At 40.0% G+C, this 13,227-nt stretch overlaps 1 protein-coding gene across 1 annotated transcript in view; it reads left to right on the top strand.

The window, feature by feature from the left end:
* The window catches only part of SLC40A1 (solute carrier family 40 (iron-regulated transporter), member 1), a 115,154-nt gene extending 104,565 nt beyond the window's left edge, over nt 1-10,589 (top strand). Inside the window, exons 9-11 of the mRNA XM_010862937.1 lie at nt 6,138-6,380; nt 7,199-7,852; nt 8,972-10,589. Of these exons, the coding sequence (XP_010861239.1) occupies nt 6,138-6,380; nt 7,199-7,852; nt 8,972-9,285 (1,211 nt within the window). The 3' untranslated portion in view covers nt 9,286-10,589. The remainder of the gene's footprint in view (nt 1-6,137; nt 6,381-7,198; nt 7,853-8,971) is intronic.
* Nucleotides 10,590-13,227: the final 2,638 nt, after the last annotated feature.

Below are 13,227 nucleotides of genomic sequence, written 5' to 3' on the forward strand. Positions count from 1 at the left end.
AATGTCTCTGCTTTTGAATATGCTATCTAGGTTGGTCATAACTTTCCTTCCAAGGAGTAAGTGTCTTTTAATTTCATGGCTGCAGTCACCATCTGTAGTGATTTTGGAGCCCAGAAAAATAAAGTCTGACACTGTTTCCACTGTTTCCCCATCTATTTCCCATGAAGTGGTGGGACCAGATGCCATGATCTTTGTTTTCTGAATGTTGAGCTTTAAGCCAACTTTTTCACTTTCCACTTTCACTTTCATCAAGAGGCTTTTGAGTTCCTCTTCACTTTCTGCCATAAGGGTGGTGTCATCTGCATATCTGAGGTTATTGATATTTCTCCCGGCAATCTTGATTCCAGCTTGTGTTTCTTCCAGCCCAGCATTTCTTATGATGTACTCTGCATATAAGTTAAATAAGCAGGGTGACAATATACAGCCTTGACGTACTCCTTTTCCTGTTTGGAACCAGTCTGTTGTTCTATGTCCAGTTCCAACTGTTGCTTCCTGACCTGCATACAAATTTCTCTAGAGGCAGGTCGGGTGGTCTGGTATTCCCATCTCTTTCAGAATTTTCCACAGTTTATTGTGATCCACACAGTCAAAAGCTTTGGCATAGTCAGTAAAGCAGAAATAGATGTTTTTCTGGAACTCTCTTGATTTTTCTATGATCTAGCGGATGTTGGCAATTTGATCTCTGGTTCTTCTGCCTTTTCTAAAACCAGCTTGAACATCAGGAAGTTCACGGTTCATTTGTGCTAAATATCTACATAAATAAATAAATAAATAACAAAGCAAAGATCCCATGTAACTTTCTGGGACCTTTCTGACTATAAAGTGATATTCCAGGAAAACAACAAAAATACGACTGGCCACTTCTCAGCTGTCTTTCTTTATTTGAGGAATTATTGCATAATGGAAGAATCTGGGCTAACCGGTCTATTTTCTGGCACCCCACTCCAGTACTCTTGCCTGGAAAATCCCATGGACGGAGGAGCCTGGTAGGCTGCAGTCCATGAGGTTGCTAAGAGTCAGACACGACTGAGCGACTTCCCTTTCCCTTTCCCTTTTCTGGAGTTTCTCGAGTTTAAAAAAGGAAGGAAGCTGCCTGTTGAACTCTTGTCCACTGTGGATTAGTTTAGGAAGTGGTGCTGTTTCAAATTCAGCTGCAAGTACAGGATAGAGCCTAAAGAAGCTCTCCGTGTTGTTTTTCCTCAAGTTTTGACCTCCATATTTGTTTAAAAACTAATTAAAAACGGTCCTTCAAAATAGGAGCAGATAATTATTCCATGCTGGGGATCAGCAAGGCTCTCACCATGGATTTTGGTACTATTCCTGCTGTAAGTCAGAGATACAGAAAAGATAAAAAAAGAGGGGAGGGTAAAGGAAAAATAGAAGAGAAAGGGGAAAGGTACACTAGGAGGGGACTCCACCTGCCGCCTGTGCTACCTCTGGTTTTGTGTCTCTGTGCACAGATGCACATCTGTTCCAGGCAGGAGTAATTTATGTTCATGCAGGCCGATCTTTGAGGTTGCTGGCAAAGACTGTTAGAAACCAAGTGGGAGACTGGGCAGGACCAACTGAATGCATGTGCATCGCACATGTGTGTGTGTGTGTGTATGTTGTAAAGTGTATGTGATGGGGTAAGAGTGTGCCCATTAAGAGGGAGGGTTGTCAGCTGGAAGCTAATTGTTCCCAATCCCACATCCCAATGTTTCTTGTTTTCAGAGTAGTTTATAAAAGTGGAAGTTTTATCACTGAGGGTAAAGAACAAGAGAGATGTTCCCTGGAAGGTTGAAAAGTTTTATAATTTCAGTGCATCAGGTCAAAATATAGTTGTTACCATCCAGTTTAGACAGCTCCAGAAAAGGTACTCTTTTTCCACATACATACTGTTAATTAATCTGTCAACTAATTTGTCTAAGTACTTTATTTAGTTAGTGTCTAATTAAAGCCTTCTCTTGAGCCATGACCCTTAGCCTGTCAAATCTGTTTGAAACTCACTTCCTTTCCCTGACTTTTTATTCCATCTGTTGTTTTACTTCCTTCTTCATTTCCTTTGTTAATCACTTTTTGTTCATAGTGTCTGAGATTTTTCTTGTCCATCATTCCAGAGAAACATCTGCTGGTTGGCTTGATCAAGTAAGGTAGATACATTTCTTGTTTGAACTCCATTGACTGAAAATTGATTTCATATTTGAGGTAGACAAACCTGCGAGGTGCTATTTGCTCAGCAAATCTGTTCTTTATTATTCTATGAGATATATACCCTTTATAACAGCAAGTAGTTACTGATGTCCTGCTCTGTCACAGCTGCAGCTGAAAACAGTTAATTGAAATTAAATGAGCACACTTTTGTGTGTTTGCATAAGAGTCAATACAAGCCTGTGAAAAAGAGTATGTTTGCACATTGAGAGGACCAGTTCTTCTCTAGCCTGTTACCAGTAAAATGGTTAGGTCTGTTTCAAAAATTATTTAATTAATTCTACTTCAGAAAAATGAAATCTCTTTTCTGATACTACATTACATCTAAACATTATTAGCTTCCTTAGATAGAAGTTTCTAAATTTTGATAATAAAGAAAAGAAATTGGTGGCATTAGGAAGTTTCATGAGCACTTGTAAAGGGAGGTAGTAAAAAAGTAACAAATCATTTTAGTTAAATTTCATTGTTGTTCTGAGGCCTTCAGATCCAAGTGTATGTTTTCATTAGTATTTGATTTTTGAATTCAAGTTATTGAGTTGTTAGGAGCAATCCTACGTTTCCATGTTAGGAAATTATTAGCAGGGGCAGATGGAAGTTAATGAGGCCTCTGCAAAATTGGTTATGTATAAGATCGATGAAAACTGCCTTTGCTTCTCAAATGAAAGGTGAAATATGTCAAAGTTCTCCTGTTATCATGCAGGTGTTCTGCATGCATAGGACTAATTGGAAGGCAGTTGAGGACCAGGAAGAGTGCAAGAAAGAATAATGACAGTTTTCTGTTAATGTGCCTATTAGTCACATAATGCTTTTCCAAGGTGCCCCACGTGATTGATAAGAACTTTCTCAGTTTTCACTCTGTGAGATAGAAAATGAGAAAGTAGGTTATTTTCTTGATTTCCTCTCCTTTATGCATCTCGTCCTCCACCCTAACTCAGCTGTATGTTCCCATGGTCATACCCAAAGACCTTGTTATCACTGCGAAACCCTCCCCTTCGCTAATCTCAATCTTTGGCATCCAAGACTTGAACTATACCTCCTGCCTTATCAGCTCCCTCCTCCTGGTTCCCCAGCCACAGCAGTGCTCCAGCCTCATTGGCACCTACAAGTCATCGATTCCAGTGCCTTTCCACTGCTCGTGACCCCCTCTTGTCTCCTCTCCTTGCTGCTGCTGCTGCTGCTAAGTCGCTTCAGTCGTGCCCGACTCTGTGCAACCCCATAGACGGCAGTCCGCCAGGCTCTGCCATCCCTGGGATTCTCCAGGCAAGAACATTGGAGTGGGTTGCCATTTCCTTCTCCAATTCATGAAAGTGAAAGGTGAAAGTGAAGTCGCTCAGTCGTGTCCGACTCTTAGCGACCCCATGGACTGCAGCCTACCTGGCTCCTCCGTCCATGGGATTTTCCAAGCAAGAGTACTGGAGTGGGGTGCCATTGCCTTCTCTGGTCTCCTCTCCTTACCCAGTTTAAATTCCAAACTCAGTGGTTCCAACCATATGAACACCTCCTAGTATATACCCTCAGCTCACTTGGCCTCCTCTTCTTTTGTTCTTTTCCTTTCCTAAGATCCTGCTTAAATCCAACTCTCCATGGTAGCACATGGCTGGTGAAAAAAAAAATGCACAATTTTGCTCACTGCTCTCGCTTAAAGTTCATGACCACTGGGTTCAAGCCAGCCCTTTCATGCTGCTGTGTGATCATACAATTGCCTCTGGCCCCTTCCTCCTCCCACTGTCCTAAAGGACTGTGTCTCACTTTTTCCTCATACATTCAGTACCGCCTCTGCCATCCTCACTTTCGCTGATGACCTTGCCTTGCATTCTACTGAGAAAGTGGGAAAATGAGAAGAGAATTTTCACGTGCTCCCATCTTCACGTCTCTCTTCCCACTTGTACCTACAGCCGTTCACATGACCTACACTCTTGAATTGCTTGTGGTCCTATCTAAGAACAGCTCTGCAGCTTGTGCAGTAGACTCAATTCTGTCCTTTCTCATCTACTGAATCATTCACGTTAGCATGTAAACATGCTGTAACTTTGCTTATCTTAAAAATGCCCTTCTTTACCCCCTCTATCACTCCCATTTCTTTATTCTCCTTTTGAACAAAACTTAACCAAAAGAAATATCTGTGTTCACTCTTTCCAATTCCTTTGCTTGGTTGGGGCCTTGCTTTCCATAATTCCGGGGCTGGGTGGCGGGGGGTGGTGCGGGGGAAACTTTCACATTGTGAAGCTGGACGGTGCCACTCACTTAGAATATGATAGAAATGGTGTCCCCTGGAGTTGGCACCAACCTCTTTAACCAGCTTCAATCAGGCATTTGCCCTTATTGCTCACCAGAACTATTCTTTTTAAGGTCCTCAGAACCTTCCATGTGACCTGTCTAGAGATGCTTCTCAGTGCTCATCTTTCTTGACTTAACGGCATTGATTGCCAATTGATCACTTCCTCCTCTTTGAAACATTGCTCCCTCTTGGCTTAGGACACTACACTCTCCTGGTTTTTCTCCTCTTTTGCTCGTTCCTCTTCATCTTCCTGACCTCTGAATATAGACTCAGTCCTCAGACCTTATCCGTCTATACTCACTCTCTCGGTCACCTCCAGTGTCTTTGGTTTAAAAATCAAGCAGCTGGTGGTGACTCGCAGATCTGGTACCTACTTCTTCTCTGGACTCCAGACCTGTATGTTTAATTGTCTGCTTGACAGAGCCTCTTGAATGTCAGTCGACTTAGAGAAATCAACATCTCTAGAACCAAATGCTTATTCTTTTGTCCAAACCTGATTCTTCTGAAGTCTTCCCTTTCTCGGTAAGTGGAAACTCTGTCCTTCCAATTGTTGCTCAGTATGAAAACTTTAGAGTCATCTGTAATTCCTCTCTTTCTCTCGCATACCATATCTAATCTGTTTCAAGTCTTCCTGATTCTCCTTTAGATTATATCCAGTGTCTGTTTCTCTGTTTCCACTGTTACTGTCTTGCTCCCCCTCCGTCGTCTCCCACCTGTCTCCTTGGCTCCACTGTTGTCTACACCCCAACCTGACCCACGCACACACACACACACTGCACGCTGTTTTCTTGTCACAGCAGCCAAAATGAACCTTTAAAAATACAAGTCATGTGGTACCACCTCTCTGTTCATTAGCTTTGAAAGGTTTCCTGAGTCATCCGGCATAAAAATTGATTTCCAAGTAGTGGGGTAAGGTCCTGCATGATTGGGCCAGTCCGTCCCTCTCTGACCTCATCTCTTATCCTCTCCCTTCCTCATTCTGCTGCAGTCTTACTGTCCTCACTGTTCCTGTGGGCATGCTCCTCCTGTTCCAGGATTTTTGCACTTGCCTTGGCCTGGGATTGTCTTTTCCCTGATACCCACAGGACTCACTCTTTTACCTCCTATTGCTTCATGCCTTTGCTATGATGTTCTCTTTTTTTCCGTGAGTTCTTCCCTGACCTTGCCATATATAGGACTGAAGTTTCCCCCTTCCCCTGAGCACTCTCTATGCCCTTCTTTTGCATTATTTTTCACTCTAGTCTTTAATGAACATCTGACTTGCTGTGTATTTATATGCTTGTTGACTGTCTTTGTTTTCCCATGTGAGTATAAACTTCATGAAGATGGGAAGCGTATTCATTTTTTGTCATAGCCTAACTCATGATAAGCATTTAATAAATGCTTGTTGAAATAAATGAATATAGAGTTACTATTGAATTCATTTTAAAAAAGCTGATGTTAGACTAACTTACATAATCCTAGAGAATCATGATTTTTGAGGCAAGTTTAATGTGACTTGCTCCAAACAGCAATTGATTTTCTAACAAAATAGTTTGCTTGCAGAGTGCTTTTAGAAATTTACATCTTAGGAATCAATACACTTGGTTTATGAGTTGCGTTATGTACATGGGCTGTCTCTCTTTGATAGATTTGCACACTTACCTGCCTTTTTCACCTATCTCTGTAGATATGAATGCTACAATACGAAGGATTGACCAGTTAACCAACATCTTGGCCCCCATGGCTGTTGGCCAGATTATGACATTTGGCTCTACAGTCATTGGCTGTGGTTTCATTTCGGCATGGAATTTGGTATCCATGTGTGTGGAATACTTTCTGCTCTGGAAGGTTTACCAGAAAACCCCTGCTCTAGCTGTGAAGGCTCCTCCTAAAGAGGAAACTGAGTTGAAACGACTGAATTTATACAAAGGTAAACTCAACAAAATGTTCGATCCCTTTATTTTGATCTTATTTTGATTTTATTTGCAGATCTTGTATGTTGGTTGAGACCAAAATAAATTTGAATTTATGTCAGGTTTAGTTATTATTGATGGTCTGCATGAGGTTAACTATATCAACATGGTAATAAGTTAAAACCCAGTCTTTTGAGGATCTGTGGAACAAATCTGGGTTGAACCTCAAGGGGTTGGAATGGGACCTCTGGCCCTTTTTCTTAATGTGAATAGCAGGCACAGAGGGGCAATTAATTGGGGGATGGGCAGAGTTGGGCATGGTAATGGGAGGAACACTGGGGGGAAAGAGAAGAGAATTCCTAGAAGTCTGTAAAGAAGGGAGTTGCCTGCCATTTGTGGGACAGTGGAAGAGAGTGAGGATATGAGGGTGGGCATTTTTCAAGAAGAGAAGAGGAAGTTAGGCTTCTGAGCAAATGGAAGCTTAAATGGGCCCCAGACATAAGGTTGTGTATTTTTCTCAGACAATTATTAGATTTTATCTGTTAAGTTTTCCTGCTGTTTACTTTGGTGGGATTATAATTCTGAGAGAGAGGGGGAATGGGGAGGGGAGAAGTATCAATAGTATTTTGTTTATAATGTAAGTACTTGGAGTTTATTGCTTGGTTGAAATCCTTAGATGAGTACAAGAAAATACATATTATATTGTAGTAGCCGAGGGTGTCCATGGGTGTGCCCTCCATAGGTGAGGGAATGGGGAGAAGAAAATTACTGAGTAAGGTAGTTAGCTTTTTCTTCCATGTCCCCTCCCTCAAATAATAATGTCTTTTATTAACAGAATCTGAGCCAAAACCCCTGGAGGGAACTCATCTAATGGGTGAGAAAGACCCTGACATCCATGAACTTGAACATGAGCAAGAGCCAAGCTGTGCCTCCCAGATGGCTGAGCCCTTCCGCACTTTCCGAGACGGATGGGTCTCCTATTACAACCAGTCTGTGTTTCTGGCGGGCATGGGTCTTGCTTTCCTCTATATGACTGTCCTGGGCTTTGACTGCATCACTACAGGGTACGCCTACACTCAGGGGCTGAGCGGGTCCATCCTCAGTATTTTGATGGGAGCATCAGCCATAACTGGAATAATGGGAACTGTGGCTTTTACATGGCTGCGTCGAAGATGTGGCCTGGTTCGGACTGGTCTGATCTCAGGACTCGCACAGCTTTCCTGTTTGATCTTGTGTGTGATCTCCGTGTTCATGCCTGGAAGCCCCTTGGACTTGTCTGTTTCACCTTTTGAAGATATCCGTACTAGGTTCATTCAAACAGAACCACTTTCAGTTACACCAACAAAAATACCTGAAATCATCTCTACAACTGATACACACATGTCAAACGGGTCTGTTCCTGCTAGTGTTGTCCCAGAGATGAGTTCTAAATCCGTGCCTATAATCTCTGTCAGCCTGCTGTTTGCAGGCGTCATTGCTGCTAGAATCGGTAAGAAGTCTCCTTTTGTATATTAATGAATTAAAGTGTCTTTTTGCAATGGAGGGTCAGATAATTCAGCAGAAATTGGGCTAAAATATTCCCTGAATGTTAATTTAAGCAAAATCCACTCTTTATTCTTACATATAATCCAGTCATTTATTATGAAAATTTAACTTTATAGTTTGAAAGAACCTGTATTTTGTAGAGTGTGTATGTATATATACTTTCCTAAAACATGGTTAGGGCTTGAAGCTTTTTACTGAGTGGATATCTTTCTCTTTTAATGTAATTTAGTTAATTTTTAAAAAGATATTATCAATAATAATTATACTTTTAGTAATTTAGAGCCTTTTTATTATTATAACTCTACCAAAAGGACTGTAATTTAGCAAATAGTTCAATGCAATAAAGTTAAAAAAAGTGGGGTTTAAATTAAAAAAAATAAGACACAATAGTTAGAGAAAAATCCTTCAGAGGTCTTCTCTAGCTGATGTTTCTTTGTTGTATACTTTGCCAAACAAATGATTTTTATAGCCCTGAAAGGAAGCATAATGTAAAAACCTCTTACAAAGGAAAGTTTAAGTAATCATTAATAGACTACTGATGAATTATCTCTGTCTGAATTCGTTCTTGAAATGAAACCATATTTATCTTGTGATACACAGCAGTTCATTAATTTATTAAGGATATTAATATTAAAGCAGGACAGCTTTATTGTAGGGGCTTTAGGACTGAAGCAGTAAATGTATTAATGGCTTAAAGTTTCCTTACACTTTAAACCTAACAATATATCAGGTCCGTTCATTTTAAACTTTAAAAATACTAGTAATTATAATAGGATTTATTATGTCTCTGATTTCAGAGTTTTGCCTTCAGAGTATGAATAATCACAGAAAAGAATTATTTCTTATGGCTGTAAAAACAATTTCTTGAAACCAGTAATAGCACAGTATTTATTAATGAAAAATAATTCTCTAAAACTCAGCTATGATAAATATACATATGGTGACTTTAAGGTAATAGAGTTAAGTATGTATTTTGTATATGTCAACAGATGTTTAATGTATAGTTCTGAAATGTATGGCTCTAAGTTAAAATTAAGTTTCTAAGAAATATCTTTTATTTTAGGTCTTTGGTCCTTTGATTTAACTGTGACACAGTTGCTGCAAGAAAATGTTGTTGAATCTGAAAGAGGCATTATAAATGGTGTACAGAACTCCATGAACTATCTTCTTGACCTTCTGCACTTCATCATGGTCATCCTGGCTCCGAACCCTGAAGCTTTTGGCTTGCTCGTGTTGATTTCAGTCTCCTTTGTGGCAATGGGCCACGTCATGTATTTCCGATTTGCCCAGAAAACTCTGGGCTCCCAGCTTTTTGCCTGTGGTCATGATGATAAAGAAGTTACAGATGCAGATCAAGCTAATACTTCTGATGTGTAAGACAGTTCAGCTGTTGCTGCCCCTGTTACTAGATTATGTAGAGCACATGTGCATATTTTGTTCTTCAGAATTCCAATAAATTGCTGGGTGTCTCTCTCTGGTTTGACCATAGCTATGCCTTGAGGGCCAAAAGCTAGTTAGGAAACAAGCCAGGAGAAATGAGCTGGTTAATTTCCCTTATATTTAAGGATAGAAAAAAAATAGAGAAAGAGAAACTCAGTTTAAATACAGAGACTAGAAGAGTAACACTGACTTTCCCTATTTCTCATAAGAGTGTAGAATTTTCCATAGGAGAGTGATTAGTCAGGTGAATTAAGTTATTTTTTGGCAGATATTTATTATCTGTACTAGAATTCAGATATGTCAGTTTGCCCTAACACTCTTGTTCAAGTCTAGTTAATTTACTTTAAAAAAAAATCTTATTCTCAGTTATACTATAAAAACCAATTCTCTTCCAAGTTTGAAAATTAAAGTTGGATAACCAGTATTATCCTTGTTGGTCCTATTGCTGTTAAGGCATTGACATATATGTGGAGGAATGAAATACTTAACTAGAATTCTTTAATAGGGTTTATGGTTTAACTTTAGAGAGCACCTTTGTATTTTTCTTATCAGCTAGGGCAAAATATTGTATTAAGCATATGTAGCACTTCATAAAATGGCTATTGTGTAAGCTACAGGTAAAAGCAAAGCTATAGGGTAGATTTATAATACAGTGAAGGCACGAGGACTTCAAACGTGCCGGCAGTTTGGCCATAGAAACTGGAAGTTAAAAGTCACATGAAGGTCAAGATCCAGACTTAACTCATGCCACTGTCCTTCAGGATCTCTGTCTTGGAGCATGAGGGAGTTGGCAAGTTAAATGTAGAAAGCAGGCCCAAACTTGGAAAGGTTTTGTTTTTGTAAATCATTTGGTTTACTTTTAACATGCTCAGTAGAACGTTTTTACTTTTACTGTTTTGTACCCAGGAGTTATTTTTACCTAGTCGTAGAGCAAAACTGTTCATAAATGTATCCCTTTCAAATGTCTTTGAGAAAAATGGAGGGAAAAACTCCTTTTATATGTATATTTTTTCAAAGCTGTTTTGCAAGTCATTTTGCAGCATGCCAGTGCCAGCGGCATGCCTTGCCCTAACCATTCATGCACTTTCATGGAGGCTGCAATACGTTGCACTGAGCACTTTCTCTTTTCTTGAGGTTTAATCTTTTTCTTCTTTCTACAGCATGATGTAATGATTTGCCATGTTGTAAAATCTTTGTAAAATATTTCTATATAAAAACGTTAAAAAAAATCTTGACTTCTTTTTCCTGAGTTGTGTTCCCTTGTTGTTTAATATTGCTTTTGTTAACAGAACATCTGTTTTAGATACTATCTGTTTCCCTCTAAAGATCTATAATGTTGTAATAATTCACACTTTTAAGTGTTATCTCCCTGCTCATATGTCTAGTTTATGGTGGCTGGCATAACAGTATAGTAAACATGAGCCCCAGAACTCATTCTTTGACCTTGAAGAAGTCACTTTAAGCTCTCTTGAATTCTATTTTCTCTTCTGTAAATTGGAAGTGTTATTATAAAACCAGCTGTACCTGCATCACAGTTTCCCTGAATGAGTCAAGTAAGGTACTTCTTGTAGAAGCACTTTGTGGACTATACGATGAGGTAGTATTAATAGCATTACTAGAAGTCGGGTCTAACTAATAACAGAGAGTTAGATTCCTGTTGAGAAGCCAGAGAGAGTAGAGCCACATTCTGTATTCAGCAAATGTTTGCTAAACAACCAATCTGTGTCCCAGACTGATTGGTCTTGGAGATGCAGATTTGACTCAAAACATGGTTGATCAGAGACTCCTTTTCTTTTCCCCCCAAATTGGGAGCTTGACGACTTCTGGCATCACCCATAATTACTGATCAGCTGCTGACTTCTGAGTAGACAGTAGACATTTCTGTTAGGTCTGGCTACTGTCTTGAACAGGTCATCCACTTCTTCCTGCAGGGGTCGAGCTACGGTTGGAGGTCTGCCCTGAGTGTTTGTAGCTGTAATTGAAGGCCTGTGACCTTGTGAATTGAGTAAAACCATCTTAGCAAAGGAAGGTCCCATCTCTCAATGAGGGCATTTTGCCAGACTGTGGGCCTGGTGAGAGCGGCGCTGTGTGAGAGGAAGGGAAGTGGAGTTAGTTAACAGAAATGTTTATAGCTGTTGCCCTTATCTTTGCAGAGCGTTGCTCAGAGCAGGAGGAGAAGGGAAATGGAGAAAATAACTGCTGGACAAGGTAGCCTTTGCTGGGTACTGTCCCCCAGGCATACTAGGGCTGGGTGGATGATGTGTGTTATTCTGGGTATGTTTCTAACTAGGGAGACAAACTCAGATACCTACAGGGTCAGTAGGTAATACAAATGAGTGAAGTGAAAACAGTCTTACATTTAACATGTAATTGCATTTCACAAAAGTATCACTTATTTGTTCCCACTTAAAAACAAATTATTACCAGTTTTTTTTCTTAATTCTGGCTCCGTCAGTAAAGAATCTGCTGGCAATGCAGGAGACCCAGGTTTGATCCCTGGGTCAGGAAGATCCCCCAAAGAATGAAATGGTAATTCATTCCAGTATTGTTGTCTGGGAAGTCCCACAGACAGAGAAGCCTAGTGGGCTACAGTCCATGGGGGGTCACAAGAGTTGAACACAATTTAGTGACTAAACCACATACCACCACAATTCCCATGGAGGCTTCTTATGGTTATTAAAATTGATTCTTTCCACATAGACCTCCTTTGCATAGGAAAAATATTCATTTTCTGAAGAAATACTCCTATTCTCCCTTTTTTTCTTGGGGCATCTGGCTTTCTTGATATTCCTTTCATTTCCTGCCCCCTGACCCACTTAAAGAAAGAAAAAGGTATAAGTAGGAAATAACTTTCCCGTTCACCCTAAGAAAAAACAATACAAGAGGGGAGCTAAAGCCCTGAACATGCTTTTGGGGAGGTCACAGGGTATGCGAGCTGGCGAGCACACAACCAGGATAAAGAAACAGCTAAGCAACACGGAATGTGAGCCTCTCTAGTCGTATCTTTTATCTTTCAAGAGAAGCTGGGATTCTGAAATTTTGTGTGACATCTCCAAATCCTTCAATTCTGGCAATTAATTTGAAAATACGTATACCTGTAGTCTACTGAGGAGCCACCCATGGGGTGCCATTTTTAAAGTTTTTCTTTAAGAGGACAGTTGTTTGCAAGAGAATGGTATTTGAAAAATGTATAGATAAAAGGAGATATATATACAAAATTGGTGGAGCACAAAGAACAAGAATGAACTTGGCAAACAATGGTGAAAAACATTAAGAGATTAGGCATCCTTTGTTAGAGATCATTTAAGATCAAATAATCTATGCACATTGATGTCAGTGAGAATTCTGCCCCCTGTCCCTTATTCCATGTGTTGTTTATACAGTTGTGTTAAAGGGTAATGACGATTTAATTTAAAAATACTTTTAAAGTTTGTCTTAAGTATAAACATAATATGCTCCTATTTTCAAAAAGAAGCAGCACAGACTTTACTCAATTCCTCTCTTCCTACCCTGCTCCTCGAATCCCCAGTACCCACTGTGAACAGTTTAGTGTATACTTCCAGAGAATTTTTTAATGAAAGTTGGAAAAATAATTTGTTATATCATTTGGTTTATTCACCAAGATTGTATCATTCTGTCTGTCTGTTGCTTGATCAGTCAATCAATGTATATTCCCCGCCCCCCTCAAATTCAGAGGGCTCTATTAAAGTCATGTTTGCATTAAGGGTGTTGATAGAGTAATTAGAGAAGGAAATGGCAACCCACTCCAGGGTTCTTGCCTGGAGAATCCCAGGGACTGGGAAGCCTGGTGGGCTGCCGTCTATGGGGCCGCACAGAGTCGGACACGACTGAAGTGACTTAGCAGCAAAGTAAGTTAGA

Source organism: Bison bison, unplaced genomic scaffold (assembly GCF_000754665.1).
Source record: "Bison bison bison isolate TAMUID 2011002044 unplaced genomic scaffold, Bison_UMD1.0 scf7180017864485, whole genome shotgun sequence".
NCBI lineage: Eukaryota > Metazoa > Chordata > Mammalia > Artiodactyla > Bovidae > Bison > Bison bison.